Genomic DNA, 23,296 nt, shown 5'->3' on the forward strand with positions numbered 1-23,296 from the left:
CTTCCATTTAAAATTGTAACCTTTAGAATAGCCGAATTCACCACCATCCCTGCGCCCACCACATGCCGCTAATGCCGGTAATTACGACTGTGCACTGAAACAAGATTATGGGAGAGACTAGATTAATATTTCAAATTTGTCTGATTGCCGTCAGTCCTCCATTATAGAAGCAGGACAATAAATGATGCTTGAAAAAAAGTGAAAATAAAAGCAAATTGGTGAAAAAGCATTGTTAAAATGTCAACAATGTAAAATGTTCTAATCTGAGGAGTACGTGTTTACATCATTTTGGTCATTATTAAAATAAAAGTCACAGGGAAGAAGTCTGCATAATCTTAGATACAAATAATCTTTCACTGCAGCTGTTTCCCTTTTTTTAAATATATGAAACTTAAAAATAATCATAGCAAAATCTGTTTTCAAAAATGTAAATGAAAAGCCAGGAAAATCAACAAAATTTTATGTGTTGCAGTAAAAAAAATCCTTACCTTTTGTTCCAGAGCACTGCAATTTTTTTGTAATCTATTTGTGCCAGCCGAACAAGCCAACCGGTTTCATCCAAGAACTTTTGCCCAAATTCACAATATCAAGAATACAGATGAGATAACAAGTGTTAGCATAAATTCTGTGCTAAGTTATTACACCAATTGTTTCCAAATTGATGAACAAACAGCATCCCAGTTTGTTCTGTGGAGCACATTGCCTCGCACCACTCATTAACGACTAACCTAGTGTCATTGAATAAGGCATAACATATCTGAAACTGATGTTTGGAACAATGTCCAAAATAAAAGATTAAAAAGCTTTAGCTGAAAGCAGACCAGTCAAGATGTGGACGTGTATTGCACAAGAAGCATTAACCGCTGGCTAAACACAGACCAGCAATAATGGACACTACAGTGGTGTTACATATTCGTTTGTGGAGCATTCTATAAGTTGGTTGCTTCAAATGGGAAATTGAGAGTTTCAACAAATCTTACAAATAAAGCTATAAAGCAGGTGGGTACTGAACAGGGAGATTCTCCAATATTATGAATTATGTCACTCATTTTATTTTCAAATCCCAACTTAATTTTGATATCAGTAATCCACCGATTTTGTTTTTATCTACAAAGCAGGTTGCTTCCTTTCCCTAAAAAGTTCCAGTTCTTTTTGTCACACCTATATCCACTCAGTTTAATCAGAATGATTATGGTGACAATTTTACCAAGTGGCGCAAATGATTGCAAACGGTGAAAGCCAATCTCTTTGGAGCACAATTTCAGGAGAGAAGGAACACGCCAGCAGCTTGACAAAGTAGATGAAGGATATAACAGCTCCTTAAGAAATGAGAAGATTATATATACTTGACAAGTTAACTCTGAATATTTCTTGAGCTTTGTACCTCAATTTATTCTTAAGTTGCAAACCCAAATTTGCAGTACAGTCACAATAAATGAACCAATCTAATTAATTTGGTGTGGTATCAGCATAAACACAGCACTCATTATATATGTATGCAGTTTTAGGAGATGCATACTAAATGAATGCAAATCTGCAGATCGGATCTGAAATGAATATTTTTAAAAACACAACAAAAGGATATTAGAATACATTCGTTGAACAGTCAAGAACAGCAACACGCGTACTGTCTTTCAGTACAAACCCTGGAAAATAATTTTCAGTTCGGGTCATCATGACCAGAACTCTAATCTCCAGAGGTCTGAATGTATAAACAGGGACATGGTTGATTTTGAATTTACAGCACGATCTGTTTTCTCAGTCAAACTAATTAGAGACTTAACACCAAAAGCCAAAGTACACTTGCCCTATTTCTGAGGAGCACCAAGCACCTGTTTAAAGTTATTATTTAAATTAAATTCTCTTTGAAGCATTATTTCAGAAGAGGAGAAAAAAGAACAACTTTGAGCTCAAGGCTGCATGTGAAGAAGTAAAATGTAATCCAGCAGACTCTCTTTTCACTTCAGTCCGTGGATACCAACAGATATGTTACCATAGAAAGGGAATGAGAAGGACACAATCCAGGAGAGCAGAGGGTGCAGCAAGCACAAAACTTGCTGTAGGCTCCATGCCAGCCAGATTGAAGAGAACAACATTAGACATGCAGGGTGAAGAAGCAGGCTCAACAATGCAGATGTACTAAGATGTGCCATCTGACTGAAGAATTCTGGCAGAAATGTAGATACAATGAGACAAATAGAGTGAGAGAGAGGTTTAAGTGAAACAATAAAGAGACTTGAATTTATGAGGCACCATTCCTGTCTATGTGGCATTCCAAAGTGCTTCACCTTCTGCCTGTAGGACCTACTGCAAGTGCCTGTTTTGTGATTTTTCTCTTCTAGATAGTCCAAAACACTATGATATAGCTGGCAATGACCACAGATCAGAAAAGACAATGAATTACTTCTGAACTTTGATGAACTGCAGTATAGGCATTGATTGCAAGATCGCTCAGTCAACAACGTGTAAGTTAGTCCACTTTGAAGATACTAATCATGAAATAACGTTAGCTAACTCATAGAAGAATTCCTTATGTGCCTCTAAATAACACAGAGACATTTTCTTTTGAAAGCTAATTTGAAATTTCTCACTGAAACTTCAAAGCAATGTGCTCATCTCCTGGAGTAGGCTTGAACTCTTAGCCTCCTGACTCAAGGGTATGCCACCAATCAAACTAAGCCAACAGGAGGAGGATAAATGTGTACATGGTTATACTTGTCACCCTTTCCACAGTATTGTTCTCCAAAACTCATTTGCTAAATTTAGGTTAGTCACCTCCCTATCAACAGTGAAGCTGATCCAGACTTCAGTATCACTTCTAGCTCTTAAATGGAGTTCAGATTACATATTCATGCTATCTGAAACACCCCATTTCCACTCTATAACTATGCCTGACCATGCTCTTGAATGAGCTCAAATTGATCCCTTTGTCGCTTCTTGGTTTGGCTATTCCAACACTGCTAAACAGCTTGCCAAGGCTCATCTTCAAAACTTGAGGACATGCTAAACTTTGCAACCCATCTTCCACCCAATTTTAAAATTATCACCCTTTTTCAAATCTTTCCATGGCCTTGCCATGCTTCATGAACGTGTTTTTCCTGCATACATCCCCAATTGAATGAATGTTGAATGTGGTATGCTGTATAGTCAACCAGGTGATTGCAATGAATTCCTGAAAGCTAATTACATGCTCCACAGCCAGGCCTAATATACTTGTATCACTTGCATTTTTTTCTCAGAAGCAACAATCACTTGTTCAGCACAGCATATTGATATAGAACTTCCACAGACCAGTGTTTGCTATTCCATACATGCCATTATAGGAGGCCATTTCCACAATGCTTGCTGACCGCATTTGTTTCAGCTTACAAAAGTAGGTAGTAGGGAGGTCTCCAGGACCCCAATAATGAGGCTGTAACAATTTTTCTTTTTACAGCTGATGCAGATCAGAAAATATGGCATTGTATCTTTTGCCTATAATGTTTCTTCAATGAGCTGAAGACAACCATGTTCCTACAAGGCAAAGTCTCCAAGTTAGCAGTGAAAGCATTCACCTGAAGCAAGACAATTCCCATTGTTTCATTCAAGAGTCAGTTTGAGATTATGCGTTCGAGCTTTCGGAAAGTAAATTGAAGCCAATATTCTTACTCAGAGACAAGGATGGACATAGTTTCCTCTCTTTATCTGCCAGAAAACAATAACCACAATTGCACATTAACTAGAGTTGATCTTGATAAAATGATTGATAATTACAAGGTTAATTTACGAGCCGAGAGGTAACGTTGCAGCTATATAGGACCCTGGTCAGACCCCACTTGGAGTACTGTGCTCAGTTCTGGTCGCCTCACTACAGGAAGGATGTGGAAGCCATAGAAAGGGTGCAGAGGAGACTTACAAGGATGCTGCCTGGATTGGGGAGCATGCCTTATGAAAGCAGGTTGAGGGAACTCGGCCTTTTCTCCTTGGAGCAACGGAGGATGAGGGGGGACCTGATAGAGGTGTAAAAGATGATAAGAGGCATTGATCGTGTGGATAGTCAGAGGCTGTTTCCCAGGGCTGAAATCGTGGCCACAAGAGGACATAGGTTTAAGGTGCTGGGGAGTAGGTATAGAAGAGATGTCAAGGGTAAGTTTATTACTCAGAGAGCGGTGAGTGCGTGAAATGGGCTGCTAGCAACGGTGGTGGAGGCGGATATGATAGGGTTTTTTAAGAGACTTTTGGATAGGTACATGGAGCTGAGAAAAATAGAGGGCTATGGGTAAGCATAGTAATTTCTAAGGTAAGGACATGTTCGGCACAGCATTGTGGGCCGAAGGGCCTGAATTGTGCTGTAGGTTTTCTATGTTTCTATTAAAATTATTGGATTGTTTAACAGCCATCATTGATAGATCAAAAATACATGCCCATCTTCAATCGATTAAGAGCTAACAATCCCAATATCATTGCTGTTCAATGGTATAGATGTTAATTTAGAATATCCTCATGATGGACATGTCTGCTAATCAGCATTATATTATAAAATATTTCAAAGTTGAATCTTCAGCTATATTGCACATTGGGATTTTGAACTGGTTTTGTTTACCGCTTTCTGCATAGGATTCACTTTTCTTGAGTGTGCTGCGAGATCACGCAAATACTTGTCAGTAAATAATTGCAAACATTTTCTAGGAAATTGGAAATTTATCATCTTAAGTCTGTTATAAAGCCCTTTACCACTTTGATTTCTATTTTGAAACAAATCTAATGCCAAGTTCGATAAATGTACTTTGTTTTATTGAGTTACACTTTTTCACTGTCCAGCCAATGAAACAAAATTACTACTTAAAATAAAAATCAAGCTACTTCTAAAATATCAACAGATTAGGACCCAGAAATTCTACTGGATTACTGAGCACATTCCCATTCCCAACATGTCACCCTGCTATCAATAATCTTCGACAACTATACCGAAGCTTAGTGCAAACTTTGAGGAATTTTTTTCACTCAGAGTGTGGTTGAAATCTAAAACACACTACCTGAGGGGATGGTGGAGGCAGATACTCTCACAATATTTAAGAAGTTCTTTGATAAGTACTTCAAGTGTCATGGTGCAGAAGGCTATTGGCCAAGAGCTATAAAATTGAAATCGTATAGGAGGTACTTGATAGCTAGCATGGGAACAATGGGCCAATTTCCACACTCTATGGCTCTATGAATTAATGGAGCAAAAACAAAAAACATTCAGGCAACCAGTGTAATTCCGTCATGTACAAGATGGACCATGTACAGGCAGCAGGGATTAGTGTAATTAGGCATCATTAGATTAATTAGTTCAGCACAACATCGTGGGCCAAAGGGTCTGTTCCTGTGCTGTACTGTTCTATGTTCTGCAGCAAAATATGAACAAAAAAAATCCTCATCTGCTAAATACTGACAGGAGCTGCATCAAGTGCAGCCAAATATCAAATGCCATGAATTCAGCCAGTTGATTAATACAGTTTCAGATTGAGCAGTTCCTTTAAAATTAAACATTGGCATAAGAGACTGAGCAAGCACTTTCAGAGGCTGTAAATCAGTCAGGTTTGATCCTGGGATAAAAAAGTATTTATAATAAAGCTGCAACCTAACCCAGTCTGTAAGGATCAACACCCCAAGTCTAAGGTTTGCTGCCAGTTGGGCCAAAAATGCAGCCTTCACTCGAAAAGGGCATCAACAACGAATGTGTTCCATCCTTTATTCATGGAAACTTCAAACCATTCATCATCACAGGTGTCACTGCACAGCTAACTACATTTCCAACATCTAGTAACTGCTCCCATCCCAAATCATTTTCCAAAAATTAGGTGACTAATTTTTTGTTCCTGCCCTGGATGACTGGTGGCACCTGAATATCCAATACACAAAGTAAATTGAGATTTTTAACATGGTAACATGTTAAAAATTGATATAGATCAATTGCAAACTAAAGAAAAATGTAATTATGCAAAGCATAGAACAAAATGGAAAACAAGATTTACCTTGTACTCTTCATTGTTTGAACAGAAGATCTGTTTTACACACATACGGACTTTGCCTTCTACTGCATGCCTGAATAAGAGACAGAGAGAGAGAGAAAAAGAGAGAGGGATTGAGAGAGAAAAGGAAATCAGGCCTCCCTGAAAAACTGTTAAATACTTGGATTGCAATTTTTAAAAAAATTCAATCTACTAATATTGTGCTTCTATTTGCAATATTTTTGCTTCATCCATTCTGGAACAGCTTTTAACATCAAAGGAGAATTCCAAATTCTGAAAGGAGGTTTCCATTGTTAATTTTCATAGGTTAGCTGATCCACGTTACTGAGACCAATGGTGGAAGATTGTGCAAAGTACGGATCTAAATTTCTAATCGGAATTTCATTAGATCGGGTTCCCAGACAGGGCACAAAATTGTCAAACTGCCATTATCTAACAAAACCAAAAACAAATATCTAATGGAAAAACTGTCTGAATTCCAAATTGTGGAACATCTTACCTCTAATCAACATAGCTATACCTAAAAAATAAACAGCAGGTTTCACCTTGAGATCAAATGTCCACTTGTTTGACTGGCAGGTAACAATCACTCTATTATGATATGAAATTACTCTAATATGTCCACTACTTTTAACTTGGAAGCTCTGAATTCCATTTATAGAGGGATTTCAACCAAGAATTTCACACTGTACAAGTTGATGCCCAAATCCACATCAGAGTCTAAACACCTCCCTTTGACATTCAGAGACATTACCTTTGCCAAACTGCACATCAACATCTTGGGACTCACTACTGCCCAGAAACTTAGCTGAAACAACCAAGCAAATACTGTGACTGCAAGAGCTGCTCAGAGGTTGGGCATTCTGCTGTGAGTAACTGTCCTGATTCCTTGAAATCTTTGCATTATCTACAAAGTACAAGCCAAATGTAAATGAAAATCAAAACTACAGATATCAGAAATCTAAAATAAAACCCAAAATGCTGGAATGACTCAGCATGTGAGAAGACCCTTCATCAGAACTGGGAAAGAGAGTAAAGAGTTAATTTTAAGATGCAAAGGAGGTGGTGAAGAGTTGGACAAGACAAAGTAGCAAGGCCAGGGTTGTCCAGGTGATTCCACTGTTTATAAAGCCACTTGGTTGACTGACTAATGAAAGAAGTTAGAGAGAGAGATACAAGAACAAAGGGACACATCAAAGATGTGAAATGTTGGTCAGAATATTGTGTGACCTGATGCCAAAAGGAGAATCCTACAAATGCCCAGCTGATTGGACAGTGTCAGTGGAGAGAGGAAATACTGAGAAACTATTACAGATGGAAAACCTTAAAGCAGAACTGGCTAGTTCTGAAGCAAACAGAAAAAAGTAACTTCAGAGTTTATTGAATTTCATATCAAGTCCGGAAGGCTGTGATATGCTTCGAAAAAAGATGAGATGATGATCTTCAAGCTTATGTTCAGACATCATTGGAACATTCCAGGAGGCCCACAGGCTGATAGGTTAGAGTGGGAGTGTGATAGAGAATTACAGTGACAGACAATTGTAACCTCAGGGTTGCTGCTCTAGAAAGAATGGAGGTGCTCTGTGAACCGCAGTGTGTGATGGAATGAAGTCTCTTCACCTCCGTGGATATGTGCAGCTCCAATACCGCTCAGGAAGCTTATCATCCAGGACAAACAGCTCAGTCGATTGGCTGTCTACTCACCACACTAAGCAATCCCTCCTTCCAGCACAGTGTGGTTTCAACGTGTGTAATCTACAAAATCTGTCACAATTCAGTAAGGCTTTATTGTCATCAATTTCCTAACCATTGGGAACAGCATCCTTTGTGAGCTCACACCCCTAAGACACCACCCTGACATGGAAATGTATCATTTTTATTGTTGCTGGGTCAGAATCCTTGAACTCCCTAACCAGCAGTACAGTGGGTCAAGCCAGTCACTCAATAACTTTGTGACAACATACTTTAATAAATAACTACATTGTAATCCAACCTCTTATTTGCCACAATTACTGGGGAATAAGAGATGAGCATAAAATGCTGGCTTTGAGAGTGAAGCCCAGATCCTAATGATGAATAAATTAAAAAAAACATTCATTACTCTATACTTCCCATTTTACTTCCTCCTATCGCTGATCGTCTCGCAGCCTGCTTGACCAATTAATTAATGAATACAACACTACACGAGATCCACGTTTCAAACTCCATTTAAATATCCTGTCTTGACAGAAAAACAATTCATCATATTGTGCAATCACTTATATTGTTTACCCAGTGATGTGCCCGCCCATTACTCCCATTCGTGCTTCTCAAGTGGCTGCAGCTCCGTTGGTTGAAGCTTTCTGACCCAGCATAAAGGACACAGCAGATATCTTCAAAGTCTACTTCGAGCAGCTGTTTATTGAAGGCTTAGCTTCTCACTGAGCAGCAGCTGTCTTAGCTGGTTGGCTGCCAAGCAACTAATAGAAGGTGAATAAGGTTGAAGAGTTTCATTTTAAATTAAATTAAAAATGTGATTAACCTTTCAGTGGGAGAACACTTAAGCAGTTGTGGTCACTATCCCTAAGTGTTAAGATGGCTAGAGACAAGGACAAGCATGGACCTTGCAGGAGAGTATTAAATCTGAGCAGGGCAAATTATGAGAGTATTAGGCAGGAATTAGGGAGAGTCAATTGGGAACAGCTGTTTCTGGGCAAGTCCACATGGAGAGTGTTTAAAGACCAACTAAACAGAGTACAAGATAGGTTTGTTCCAGTGAGGAGGAAGAATGTGGATGGCAAGGTAAGGGAACACTGGATGTCAAGAGAGGTGGTAAATTTAGTCAAGAAAAAAAAGTATATATAAGGTTTAGGAAGCTAAAATTAAGTGGAGCCCTTGAGGATTATAAAGAAGCTAGAAAAAAACTCAAGAGGAATTAGCAGAGCCTGGAGGGGTCATGAGAAGTCCTTGGCAAGTAGGATGAAAGAGAATCCCATGCCATTCTACACATCAAGATCAAGAGGAGAACTAAGGAGAGGGTAGGGCCACACAGGGATAAAGGAGGCAACATGAGCTTGGAGGTGGAGGTGGAGGATGTGGATGAGGTCCTAAATGAATACTTCAAGTTGGTTATTTAGAGAGGAGAAAGATCTGGTGGATAGTGAGATCAGTGTGGAGTGTGCCAATATGCTTAGACATTCTGAGATAAATATGTAGTGTTGGGTCTCTTTAAAAAAAGATTAAGGTGGATAATTCCATGGGGCCTGATAACATACCCCCTGAGGTTGAGAGAGGCAAAAGGTGAGATTGCTGGGGCCTAGCCCAAGATCTTCATGCTGCCTCTTGCCACACGTAAGGTCCCAGAGGACTGACAAGTAGCTAATGTTGTTCTGTTATTCAAGAAAGGAACTAGAGGATAATCCTGGAAACTATAGACTGTTGAGTCTCAGGTCAGTGGTAGGGAAGCTCTTGGAGAGGATCCTTAGGGATAGGATTTATGAGCATTTGGAAAACCATGGCCAAATAGGAACAGTCAGCCTGTCTTACTTACTTAATTGAGTTTTTTTGAGGTGATGACAAAGGTAATTGATGAAGGTAGATCTATGGGTGTTGACTACATGGATTTTAGTAAGGTGTTTGACAAGGTGCCTCATGGGAGGCTCATCCAGAAGAGTAAGATGCACGGGATTCACAGTAACTTGGCCGCTTGAATTCAGAATTGGCTGCCCATAGAAGACAGACTGTAGTGGTTGATGGGATTTATTCTGGCTGGAGGTCCATGACTAGTGGTGTTCCACAGGGATCCATACTGGGACTTCTACTGTTCATTATAAAAAATGGCCCGGATGAAAATGTGGATGGGTGGGTTACTACATTTGCAGACAAGACAGATTGGCAGTGTTGTGGATAGCGTAGAAGATTGCCAAGGGATACAATGTGATGTAGATCAGTTGCAGATGTAGGTGGAGAAATGACAATGGAGTTTAATCCAGCCAAATGAGAGGTGTTGCACTTTAGGAGATCAAATATAAAGGGGTAGTACACTGTTAATAGCAAGACCCTTAATAGTGCTGATGTACAGAAGGATCTTGGGGTCCAAGTCCATAGCTCCCTGAAAGTGGATGCACAGGTTGATAGGGAGGTAAAGGTGGCATATGGCATGTTTGCCTTTGTTAGTCAAGGCATTTAGTTCAAGATTAGGGAAGCTATCTTGCAGCTTTATAAAAGGCTGCATCTGGAGTATTGTATTTAATTCTGGTTGCCCCATTATAGGAAGGATGTGGAGGCTTTGGAAGGGGTGCAGAAAGGTTTACCATGATGCTGCCCTGAATTAGCGGGTATAAGCTATAGGGAAAGGTTGAACAAACTTGGGTTGCTCCCCCTAGAGCACTGGAGGCCAAGGAGAGACCTGATAGAAGTTTACAAGATAATGAGAGGCATAGATAGACAGCTGGTATCTTTTTCCCAGCATCGGAATGTCTAATACTAGAGGGCATGCATTTAAGTTGAGGGGGTAAGTTCAAAGGAGATATGTGGAACAAGTTTTTTTTTAAAGAGTGCCTGGAATGTGCAGCTGGTGGTGGTGGAGGCAAATAAGATAGGGGAGTTTAAGAGGCTCTTAGACACATGGATGTACAGAGAATGGCGGGATATGGACGTTGTGTAGGCAGAAGGAATTAGTTTAGTTAGGCATTTAATTATTAGTTTAATTAGTTCAGCACAACATCATGGGCCTGTTCCTGTGCTGTACTGTTCTAGGTACTCCACTCCAGCAGGGAGCTTATTAGAGTGGGCTGCAGCATTGCAGCAAAGATGGATCCAAATCTTGCTTTGGCCCAGTATGCATTGATGTTGGGTGTGTGGCGCACACGTGGTGGCCTGTCATTATGCAGCAGATGTAGAATGGTAACCTATTTCTGAGGATAGCTAACTTTGAGGAGGATTCTCCAAAATCCTCCTTGATTGACGAAGTGTATACCTTTTGTGAGGTCAATCTACAGCAGGTATCTCAAAGAAGTTAAAGTACCACCAATGCCATCACCACACAATCCTCCAAATCCACTGACAGGATAGGCAAACTATTGTCAGTATCCTGTCACCTCCAGCATCAAGTCTGCGATTACAGTCAGACAGCTGCAGGAGGTCAGCCACGCCTTCTGGGTAGGTGGCACCAAAATCCCAGCACTCTAATCCAATCCCCATCATGGAAAGAAACTTTTGGATGGGTAGAAACTGGGAATCCTTTGCCATGACTACTCAAATTGGAGGAGTATTTTGGAATGCACCTTCAGATTCTACATGCAAAACAGAAGAAGGGTATAATATTCCAAACAACCATCCAGCTGCCCTGTGGCAGAATTTGCAGAACTCACCAAGCACTCATGAGCCACATCAGGCCTCTCAAAACTGGAATGGAAGTAAGCCACCTTTGGAAGTGTCAGGGATGGAAGCACAAACATGGCCATTCTGAGTTGGGGGGGGGGGGGGTTGCAGGAGGTGCAGGGGGCAGTACACCCTTCCCAGGGCAGTACTTCCAAAATCCACCAATCTGAGTACAACAAATGTTGGGACATTGTGACAGCCTTGGAATTACAGAACCACAATGACAGATGCCCAAACTCCCAATGCAGCACTCAGACATAGGTGGGCTCTGCTTGCACTGCAAGAGTAGTTAAAATATTGGCTATTAAATGCAACATGATGAATGGCATGGCAATTGTGAAAATCCTTAAAAGAATGTTGACAGACTCTGTGTAAAGCCATTGGAGCTGGAGTTCCCCATTCTTCTTAATATTTCATAACCCATAATCCAGCTGAAAGCAAGTCACCAATATCCTCATCCAAATCCTTCAAGGAACCCATCCACATCCTTGCCTTTTGGGGATTGCACCTGCCTTACCCTACCCTCTACTCTATCTACAGGCCCTGTGAGGCATGGCAAATCAATATATTCCTCTCTCAACACTCCCCATCCCTCTTACACACATTTACTTATTGAAATGTATAGTGGAAAGAAAACTGATTTCAAACTATTCAAAATTGGAATTTTTTTTTATATATATATCAATTTTGGTTTGAGCAACGTACATGGGGAATGATTCCCTGAAAGATTTTCTTCAGTACTTCACCCATCAGGCTCTTTCATGCTGTCACACTTCTATCATGCACATTTGTCATTGCAGTAGTTAAGTTTCTATACCTCTAATGTAGTCCATTGTCCAAATTACAAGATTATGCACAACAGCCAAATAATTCTATACCCAGATATTGTTTCAACATATATACTAATGTCAACAAGTCATACAAGACTTTGAGAGCTGTCAAAACCACGAGTGGAATTCCATATGCAGTAAATGCAACCATTCCATTGTTACAGTTGTCATAAAAACTGAACACAAGTAGCTTCTGTGTGCAAAATCAAAACATGTTTCCACACCTGGTTTCTTCACCTTAGTTTCTGCAACAATTCGCCATGCTTGGTTGACAGAAATAAATTACCTGAATTTCTGCTCCAGATCACTATTCAATAAATCCTACTAGAAAGTATGCATTTTTGGAAGTTGGACATAGAACATATAGGCTCATGGATGAGGAATGACCATCTGGCTGAGATACCAAAGGTTGACTGGCGTCAGCAAAACTAAAATCTAACTTGCATTAGGGTTTACAAAGCAGTAGAGAAAGTTGGGAGTGCTAAAATAGTCTGGAAAACTAAGTATACAAAAAGTAACTAGCCTATTTCCATTTAGTTTAACTAAATAAGTCTTGTTAATTGCTTCTTTTTGGTTAACAGACTTTAGCTGATGAATTTGACCACAAATATTATGTAAGAAATTTGACACTGTCTACTTCTGTTTGGATACAGCCAATTCTAAGCTGTCATAATACTTAGCAAAAACTAAAAGTTGGTCTTTTCACCAATTCTTCTGGTAAAGATATACTCCTTTACAAAATTCAAAATATGTTAATCCTCTTTAGGAAAGCAAATCATCAACCTTTTCAAGTTGTCTGCAATATAACAGCAAACCAATCTGACCCTTGGTCCCCAGAACAGAAGGCATTATTACTCTAAATTCCAACCAAGGCAAACAAATCAAAGGCTTAAGAAAAAAAGTATAATATTGTGCCCTTGATATACCTCTACATGCTCATTTAATCTATTTTTCTCCAGACAAATTAATTGGTCTCCTTTTTGCATTTAATATTCTATCACCAATGTTGCTGATCAGGACAAGCTTTATTCATCTTCAAACTGAGACCTATTGTTCCATACATGTACAGTACAAACAGCAATGGTGTTATTTTAGCAGAAAGAACTTCTGACACCCAAAGTAGTTTTAAAAGTTAGTTTCCAAAAGCAATTACCAATATTCACGACAAAGATAATGAGGCTAAAACCAAGATACTACTTCGTGCTCATAATGATAAGTTCCAATGAAGAAGTTACATCCAAAACACTGAGGTGGCAAGGAATTTTCAATCCTGGGCCCATTTCCACGCCACTTGGATGGAGAGATTGGAAGTAGTGTAGGAAGAGATGTCTTTCAATTTTCAAACCAGACAACAACCCACCTTCAATTTTCTCATTTCCAAATTCGAGGAGGAGTTGGGTAGTAGGTGAAGAATCCATACCCAGTAGGCATATGAAATCTTGTAAAGTTGCCCATCTTAATTTTTATTCAGTTTTCTTTTAAACTCCTCCAGGGTGGGTTTGCGAGGCCTCCAGGATCCCAGGAAATAAAGGAGAAGCAAGGAGGACATCCTTGTTGCTCCAAACCTGGACCAGGAAGGTCTTTCCTCGAGCCCATCATGCTCCCTCCATACATTCCACTAACCCCCATCCAACATCTCCAATCCACAATATCTGTCTGCTCTCCATAAAGTCTGAAACATGTTTTCCCCCACCAACTCCTACCCCAACAATGTCAGACACTCCTTGCAGTTGCTCATTGATTCTTTGACAGATTTACTGTTGGACTGTAAACGTACCTGGTTTTTAGGCTTTTGAAGTTTCATTAAATTCATCAGAACGTGCACAAAACATGTACTGCTAGGTGTGAGAATTTTTGGACAGGAAACCATGCTGCCCTCTTCTGGTTTCAAATAAATATGAGGAGCAAAAGCAAAATACTGCAGATTCTGGAAATCTGAAATAAATCAGAATGTTGGAAATACACAGATCAGGTAGCACGTGTAGGGAGAATAACATTTTAAATTCCATATTGATGGCCTCTCATCAGAACATTAGGAGCAATGTCTCAGTGATTTGTTGGCAAATCTAAGATTAACTTTGACATGTGCTGGCAGTGATTCAGTTCTACATTTCAGCCATATCCACTGGTTGATATCTTGCTATCTGTTCAACATCAAGTAATTGGAAAAATTACTTTTTTCTTGAGTTCAGACTTTAACAGCAGCAGCTTTTCCTTTCAGTTCCTGCTAACATTTGAGTGTTTCATACTCTAGCACCATTAACCAGTTGCTTACTAGGGTGAATCAGATTGCACAATCTAGTATTCAGTTCAGCCTTGAGCTGACATTTTTTTATTCCACGTGCATGCAGTCAGTGAACAGAACAACAATGGCAACCTGCACTTCAGACCTTCAGAGGCAAAAGGAAAAATGGACACGGAGCCAAGGAAAGAAAGACCAATTAGGAGTGGTGGGCATAAATTTGCCTCGAGGGTGTTACAAGGAGAAATAAGCTGGAGGAAGTTAGAGGAGCCAAAGTCAATAGCACAAATGTGTAGGCTAGTTGCTAATTGATTCCTCCTTGATGTTCAGATCACTTTATTATTCAATAGCTATGAGAGTACACAGTAAGTAGTGCAGTGAACATTGAAGTGCTTAATGCTGAATGCAATGCTTCTGCACAAACCGGTTGCCTCAGACTGGCAGACAAGTAAGCAATGCCCCTGCAAAGCACCATTAGAGAGATTAAGCAGAGGGCATACACAGCAGGATGCTAATGGACAAGGGAGAAGGAGGAAGGAAACAAAACAAGCTTACAGCAGGAGGTTGTAATTATCCAGATCATTCATGGTGCAGCTCTCCTTTGAGTGTCAGTGAAGAATGACATACAAGGTATCTATGCTTCAGTAAGGAGCTTCACAGTGCAATCTTCCACCAACTACAATCATCATTTCAACTCAGTAGAGCAGACAGCATCTTCACAATGATTGTTACTGTGGCTGCAGCAATAAACTCTTGCACATCTGGCACCTTCCAGGGTGCAGCTTGACTATCTCAGTCTCCTCACTGAAGTGTGCAAGGGAAATCACTGAGACACCCTGTTCAAATACAGTTAATTTTCTTTTCCCAAGTACCAGAAAGCAAAGAGAGCATGCAGCTTTGCAAGTTACCAGGTACTTACACTGCTTTGTGGGTTCCCTTTGTCTACTCTTGCTTCTAGAAATGCATTCATAGGAACCAAATCAGCCAGATCCATGCCTAGCACCAAGGTGCCTTCATAATGCAGCAGTAGCAGACAACCAATGATTGTCCACTGAAACCTCTGCAGTGCACAACCACTACACATATGTAACATGCATACAATGAAAGCCATGACAAAAATTTGATGGAGAGACCATTGTTGTGGCAAAGCTATGCTTCTACTGCCTGGGGTGTTTTGGAGGGTCCTTAATATTCAGTAGAGCAGGTGTTATGTTTAATGCTGGCCCAGTGAATGTTATACAACCTCACCAATAATGAAAGGACACTCCTGTAACCAACTAAACAGGGAGCAGCTGCAGAAAAGGAGCATAGGCAAATGAGGGAGCTTAAAAAGCCCCCTTCTGTCTGGTCTGTTCATGAATAATTCATCTTAACATGATGCAGGATCACAATTACTCCCCATTCACCTCCCATTTTATTTTCTCTTGGCCACTCATTGGCTATCAGTGTCTGTTAGTCATGAACCAAAGGATAAAACCCATCAAATAAGTATTCCAGCCTAACTTGCATAAGAAATTGTACCACACTGCATATAAATTTGAACTAATCATACTTGTGCCTTCCCTTCATGCCTGCCTGCCACATGAATTTGCCTGTTCTCTTGTTCCTTGCACAGTGTTACCCAAGTAAGTGTAGCAGGCTGGTGGAAGTCTACTGTTTCAGTAGAGGGATCTGTACAAGGTCCTGGAGGATGACATAGAAAGTAATAGAACAAAAGTCCCAGTTGTAGACTGCACCATCTCAGCTTTGAAAGCAATGTTAGTTGGATGATAGATAGTTTTTAGCAAGGGCTCCAGAAGAGTGGCAGGGTAAGTCGCTGAGTGGGGCAGCAGATTCCTGCACCAAAGAGCCATCCCCCTAGAACGGCACCTCAGTTATTGCAGAAATCTGTTGCAAGGACTGATCGTGATATTGCTGAGGGTCTCTCTGCACACTTTACCCACAACCATAATGTTGACAGTTTCAGCTTGCTTGGTAGCTGTGCAATCCATTCGAGTGATGTCGCTGGTATGGTTGAATAATTGGCAGCATGTGAAATCAACAGAATGCAGTGGACAAATTTGTAGTAATGCTGAGTATGTGAGGGTGGAGCAGAGCCCATAGGTGTCAGGCATGGGCCCTGGTTCAGAATGTATATTGTGTTGTGGAGAAGGTGCAGCTGATAGCCATGAACATTTGAAAACACATTTAATGACTAGGCTGCTCAAGTCTGGTCTTTAAACCTCTTGCTATATAGCATGCAGATCCCCAGAGCTCAAGTCCAGCTGTCAACCTCCACACATCTGCTCCCACTGTCTTCAGGGTTCCTGTCTTTGCATATAGAACAGCTTTCGAACTTTGCAACACTTCTACCACAGCCTCCTAAAGACAGTTTGAAAACTGTTGTCTACCGTCTGCCAATGTTGGGCCATCATTTACCATTTCACTTCCTACAAAACCAGCAGCATGAACTGCACCCTGCAGGTCCTCTTGAAGAGATGCAAGGTGGCTCTAAGCAGTGCAGGTTAGCTTTAATCAGATCTGGGCACTGCTAGTATTAATGTGCCATTGACACAGCCAGAAAAAAGCAGCAATTCACTGAGATCATTGAAATGAATAGCTATCAGAAAGTTGGTGTACCATATATACTGCAATCAACAAGTGCAGATTAATAACATAATGCAATTTCCTGGCCTGTTTATGAGAGCTATCAAATTTAGTCCTGGTCTGTGCAAGATGAAATATGTTCCAAGATGTCATGCTCAATTCAAATCAACCTTTGTAATCCTTAGCTAATGGATACCAGAGCCAAGAAAATCTTGAATCCTACATGAAAGTGCTTATGATTAATTGCATGATCAATGGGAGCTGGAAAGGTAGCCATGGTACCGAGGATTGGAATTCTTCCCAGTCAGCCCCAGATAACCTTCCAAGCTAATGCCCTAATAGATAAGCAGTCAGGTTGGACAAATAACAGGAAGATTACTAGAGCAGGCAAATTACAGGTTAGCTGGATAAATTTCAGCAGTACCTCCACACAACTGACTGCTTCCAAATTTAGTTATTTAAGCCGGCACCTGTCCTACTCCTAAATATGATGCCAAATCATAGAGTCTTACAGTACTGATGGAGATCATCAGCCCAAGTTATTCATTCCATCCACCCGCCACCCACATTAACCCTGAAAAACAAAACAGTCATTAATACATACCCAATTGTCTTTTGAAAGCTTATACAAAAAAACTGCTCCAAATTTAAGCAACCCTCTGAGATCAATGTTCCCTTTATGTCTTACTATTTCATTTTGCCAAAACTATATTAAATTTATGATTTCAGGTTTCTAAATCTTTTGTCAAAGTTAACATTTTCTCTTGATTGCTCTATCAAAACATGGGATATTTTTAACATCTTTATTAGATCTCCATTTGATCCTTCCTGCTCTAAAATAGAAACATCAGTTTCTTCCAAAATTTCCACATATAATTTGCCTCTCATTTCTAGAATCATGCTGGTGAACTTCCTTTGTACCCTCACCAAGATCTTTACATCATTCCTAAAGTGTACTCTATAGAATTGTAGAAAATGCTCCAGCTGAGGCCTAGTCAAAAATTAGTTAAAGGTTGAACTTGACTTCCTAGTTTGTGTTTTCAATGTCCCATTTAGAAAACATGTGTTATTTTTCTGCAGAGTTGTGGATAAGATCTTAAACTAAATATTGTTTGAATGGTTGTGGGGTGTATTGGAGGTTGCAGTTCTGGTGAGGGTAAATTTAGAAAGTTAAGAAGGACAAAGCAAAAGTGCAGGAAAGCAAAATGGGTTGCAATGACCAAAGTCTGAAAGGTCCTGTGCATACAAATGTAAGTGTAAATTTCTATGCAGAGTTAGGGAAAGAGATAATAGTAGAAAGACAAAGTTGGAAATTCTTTATTTGAATGCAATTGGGATTCATTGCAAAGCAAGCAAATTAATGCTTCACACAGAAATGAATACAATCTAATAGTCATTACAGAAACATCATTGCAAAGTGACCGAGGGTGGAATTTACATATTCCAGGATATTTAACTTTTGCAAGAGGAAGACAAAATGGCAAAGTAGACTTGATTCTGAAGAATGAGGTAAAAACTATAGTGAGGAAGGACTTTTTTTATATATCCAAAATAAACTTTATTCATAATAAAAGACAAACTACATACAATAATAATAACAGTGCAAACCTTTACATTCATGTACAGATCAATTATTAGTGTTACTTTTTGTGTTTTTTTTTACACAAACCACAGCACCGATGCCACTCATGTGGCTCCCTGGGGTGCTACCCCAATCCCATATTTACAATCTTCAAGGGGCTTCCTCACCTGAGCCTGCCCCTCCCTCTCCAGTGCCAGGAGAACCCTAAACTGTCATCCTTCCCCACCAAGCCGTTGCGTTGGCTGCACCCAGCTTCAGTGCGTCCGTCAGCACACACTCCTGCAGCCTGGAATGTGCCAGTCGGCAGCATTCCCCTACGGACATCTCGCAGTGCTGGGAGACCAACAAGTTTAGGGCAGACCAAAGGGAGTCTTTCACTGAGTTGATAACCTTCCAGCAGCAGTTGATGTCCGTCTCAGTGTATCCCAGGGAACAGCCTGTAGATCGGAGAATCCTGTTATGCAGCTGCTGGGGATGAACAGTGACTAGGACCCTTGCATCTTTCGCCACACCCTCCTCACAAACCCACAGCCCGCAAAGAGGTGGGCGACCGTCTCGTCCCCAGTGCAGTCCTCCTGGGAGCAGCGTGCGCTGGGACTGATGTTCCGACCGTGCAGGAAGGATCTGACTGGGAGGGCCCCTCTCACCGCCAGCCAAGCAAGGTCTTGGTGCTTGTTGGCGAGTTCTGGCAATGAGGCGTTCCGCCAGATAGTCTGGACAGTCTGCTCAGGGAACCACCCCACAGTATCCATCGAGTCCTTCTCCTGCAGTGTCTGCAGGATGTTCCGTGCTGACCACTGCCTGATGGACTTGTAGTCAAAGGTGCTGGTCTGGAAGAACTTTTCCACAACGTCCAGCTGACTGGGACATCGTGTGGCCATGGGGCCAGGCCTATCCTTCGCAACAGCAGGGACAGGTAGAACCTCGGTACATAGTGACACTTGGTGCCCACGTACTTGGGTTCCACGTACAGCCTGATGCAGCCACAGACGAAGGTGGTCATCAGGATGAGGGTGACATTGGGGACACCTTTACCCCCCATTGTCCAGGGACTTGTACATAGTGACCCGTCAGACCCACTCCATCTTGGATCCCCAGATGAACCAGAAGACGGCACGGGTGATTTCCTAGCCAGAGGAGCGAGGAACAGGCCACAGCTGTGCCAAGTACAGCAGCCCTGAGAGCACCTCACACCTGATGACCAAGTTCTTCCCAGTTATCGATAGGGAGCGCCGTTCCCACAGTCTCAGTTTCTGCCTCACCTTCCCAATCCGCTCCCGCCAATTTTTGATGCACGCCCCAGCTCCTCCGAACCAGATCCCCAGCACCTTCAGATAGTCAGGCCTGACGGTGAGGGGGACATTGGATCGGTCGGGTCAGTTGCCAAAGAGCATGGCCTCGCTCTTTGCACGGTTAACTCTGGCTCCTGAAGCCAACTCAAACTGGTCGCAGATGCTGATCAATCTGCGAACTGACCTCGGGTCTGAGCAGAAGGCGGCGACGTTGTCCATGTACAGGGAGGTTTTCACCTGGGTGACCTCACTGCCTGGCAACGTCACCCCTCTGATGCTCTCGTCCTCACTGATGGATTTGGCAAAGGGTTCTTTGCAGCACACAAACAAGACAGGAGAGGGGGCAGCCCTGCCTGACTCCAGACTTGATGGGGAAGCTGTTTCCTACCCATTGATTTGGACTGCGCTACAGATGTCTGTGTAGAGCAGTTGGATCCAATTCCTCATTCCCTCCCCAAAGCCCATTTTAGAGAGCACATCCAACATGTATGTGTTGTTCTCCTGGTCCAAGCTGACCAGGCAGGTGTTCACCCCTGTCCTGCATGTAGGTGATGGTATCCCTGAGCAGCACAAGGTTGTCAAAGATACAGGTACAGCACAGGTTTGGTCCAGGTGGATCACCTGTCCCAGAGCAGACTTGACCCTGTTGGTGATGGCCTTGGACAGAATCTTATAATCCACATTCAACAGTGAGATGGGTCTCCAATTTCTGATGTCTGCCCTCTCCGGCTTCTGCTTGTAGATGAGGGTAATGCTGCCCTTCCTCATGGATTCTGACATGCTGCCAGACAGAAGCATAGCACTGTACACTTCCAGCAGGTCCGGGCCCATCCAGTCCCACAGAGCCGAGTACAACTCCACCGGTAAGCTGTCACTTCTGGGAGTTTTATTTGAATCAAAGGAATGGACTGAGCCAGTCAGCTCCTCCAGGGTCAGTGGTTGGTCCAGACTCTCCCGCTTGCTGTCATCTAAGACCTCCGTAACAGAGGACAGGAAGTTCTGGGAGGCGGTGCTGTCTGTGGCCTTTTTGTCGTACAGACTGGCAATAGAAGGATCTGCAGATCCTTAATATGTCCGTCTGCGAGGATGTTACTAAGCCGTCCTCTTCCTTAAGGCTGTGGATCACAGAGCTCCCCCGTGCACCTTTTGGAAGAAGAAACATGAGCACGTCTCATCCTGCTCCACAGAGCGAACCCTGGATCAGAAGATAATCTTGGAGGATTCAGAGGCATGGAGCTGGGCTTGCCGGCTCTTTGCCTCTCTGAATTTCTCCCTCACATCCACACCCCTCGACTGCAGAAGGAGAAGTTGCTGCAAGTCTGTCTGGAGTTGGCACAGTTCGCTTTGACTCTGTCTTGCTTTCTGGACGCCTCTGTGGATGAAAAACCTCTTGATGTTCTCTTTTGTCGCTTCCCACCAGTGCACAGGGGAGTCAAAGAGGGGTTTCACGGTTCTCCAACCTGCGTAATCCCTCTTTAGTTCCTCAATGCTCTCTGGGGTCAGCAGCTTGACGTTCAACTTCCATGTCCCCCTGCCTGCCTTCTGGTCTTCCTGTAGGTGACAGGAGGCCTGAAGGAGATGGTGGTCAGAGAAGAACACCGGCGTGACGTCGGTGGATCTGATCATAATTGGCTCCGACACGAAGAGGAAGTCTATCCGGAACCAGGCTGAGCCGTCCGAACTCGACCGAGGTGTGTTTTGGCTGTGCTCCGCCCGCAGGGGTGCAACTTGACATCCTTTACCATTTCCATCAGGAGTCTGGAGGTGCTATCCAGTCTGCTGTCAGTACTGCTGGATCATCCAGCTGCATCGATGATGCAGTTGAAGTCACCGGCCCAAACGACTGGCCAGGACGCACCAGCAGCGGTGGGAGCTGCTGGAGGACGGCCAGCCGCTTGCTCTGCACGGGTGAGGTGTACACATTAAGTAACCAGAGCAGAGGGTTCCAGTACATCACATCTGCCACAAGGAACTGCACCCACCCCCCAACCACCAAAATCACTGCTCTGACCTCGGTGATTGAGAAGTTGCCACCCCACATCAGAATCCCCAGGCTGGAAGCCTGGAAGGGGGGGGGGGGGGGGGTGGAAATCCATCTGTGCTCCTGTTCCTTTCACTGGTGGTCCAGTTTCTTCCTTTCCCGGTGCTGGGTTGCAATCGGATTGTGATGCTGCTCCCAGTCTCCCGGAGCTGGGGGGCGACAGCCTCCGCGCTGCTCCCGGTCTCCTGGAGCTGGGGGTCAGCAGGCAGGGTTGTTCCCTCGCTTGTTCCTTTCTGTTGGTTCTCTTCCATGTTCTCTCCTCCATGTTGCCGCTTCCTCTGCCTCTGTCGTCTGCTTCTGCTGTTGCCTTCATCCTCCGATGAGGTGAGGTTGCTGGTGTCCACCTGTTGCATTATTCTTTTCTTGCTGGTGCCCTTGTTTTCTGTGGCCCGTTGTCTCTTGGGTGGTGTCTTTTGCACCTTCTTTCTCTTCACCACCTGCCATTCCCTTTCCTGTCCTCCCGCACTACTCCCTCTTCCATTGATTCCTCCTCTTGGGGAGGGGGCTGGGAGTTCATGGCTGGGGGTTGGGAGCTCGAGGCGGTCGGGCTGTCCTCAGCCCCCCCTGGTCTCGGTCTCATCTGGGGCCACTGTGCTGGTAGGGGGTGCGGTATTCCTCGGGGTGGTGTTGGTGCTGGCACCCCCTCTTATTGCCTGTGTGTAGGTACAGGCCCGTTTTGGGCAGGCCTTATAGAAGTGGCCTGCTTCCCCGCACAAGTTGCGGCATTTGCTTTCCCGACAGTCCTTTGTGTGGTGACCTTCCTGCTTGCAGTTCTTGCAGATGACTGCACTGCACTGGGCCGCCACGTGTCCAGGTTTGTTGCAGTTGCGACACACCCTGGGTTGTCCCGTGTACACCATATATCCCCAGTTCCCTCCGATGGCAAACACTGAGGGGAGTGGATGATGGATCCATTTGCATCAACTCTCAACTTGACCTTCACCTGGCACTTGCTGGTCCAGATCCCAAACAGGTCCTTGATGTTGATGCAGCTTCCCGCTCCCTCGACGTAACAAGCCAGGAAGGTGAGGACATCCACCATAGGCACATGTGGGTTAAATATGTGCAATGTTACCACACGTTCCTTCTGTGTGGGGAGGGTGAAGAGTGGCTGCACCTTCAGCAGTGACAGCGGAGCTTCTTTCCCCTTCTCCCAGAAGTCCTGCAGCAGCTTTTGCCATCCCATCGGGTGCTTGAGGTAACGAAGTATCCGTTACCCGTGAAGTCCTGAAGGCAGTAGATATCCTTCACCTCGAACTTGCAAGTATCCAGCAAGACCTTTCTGATGAAGAGGTCCCAAGTGAAAGGGTTCCCTTCGCTGAGATTCTTAACCATCAGTCAAACCATATTGCAGATCCCTCCTCCCGAG

At 42.9% G+C, this 23,296-nt stretch overlaps 1 protein-coding gene across 1 annotated transcript in view; it reads right to left on the reverse strand.

Annotated features, from left to right (window-relative positions):
- The window catches only part of greb1 (growth regulating estrogen receptor binding 1), a 212,903-nt gene that overhangs the window by 114,884 nt on the left and 74,723 nt on the right, over nucleotides 1-23,296 (reverse strand). The window contains 1 exon segment of the mRNA XM_052024566.1: nucleotides 5,997-6,066. Coding sequence (XP_051880526.1) covers nucleotides 5,997-6,041 — 45 coding nt within the window. The 5' untranslated portion in view covers nucleotides 6,042-6,066.

This window comes from Pristis pectinata, chromosome 10 (genome assembly GCF_009764475.1).
Source record: "Pristis pectinata isolate sPriPec2 chromosome 10, sPriPec2.1.pri, whole genome shotgun sequence".
Lineage (NCBI taxonomy): Eukaryota > Metazoa > Chordata > Chondrichthyes > Rhinopristiformes > Pristidae > Pristis > Pristis pectinata.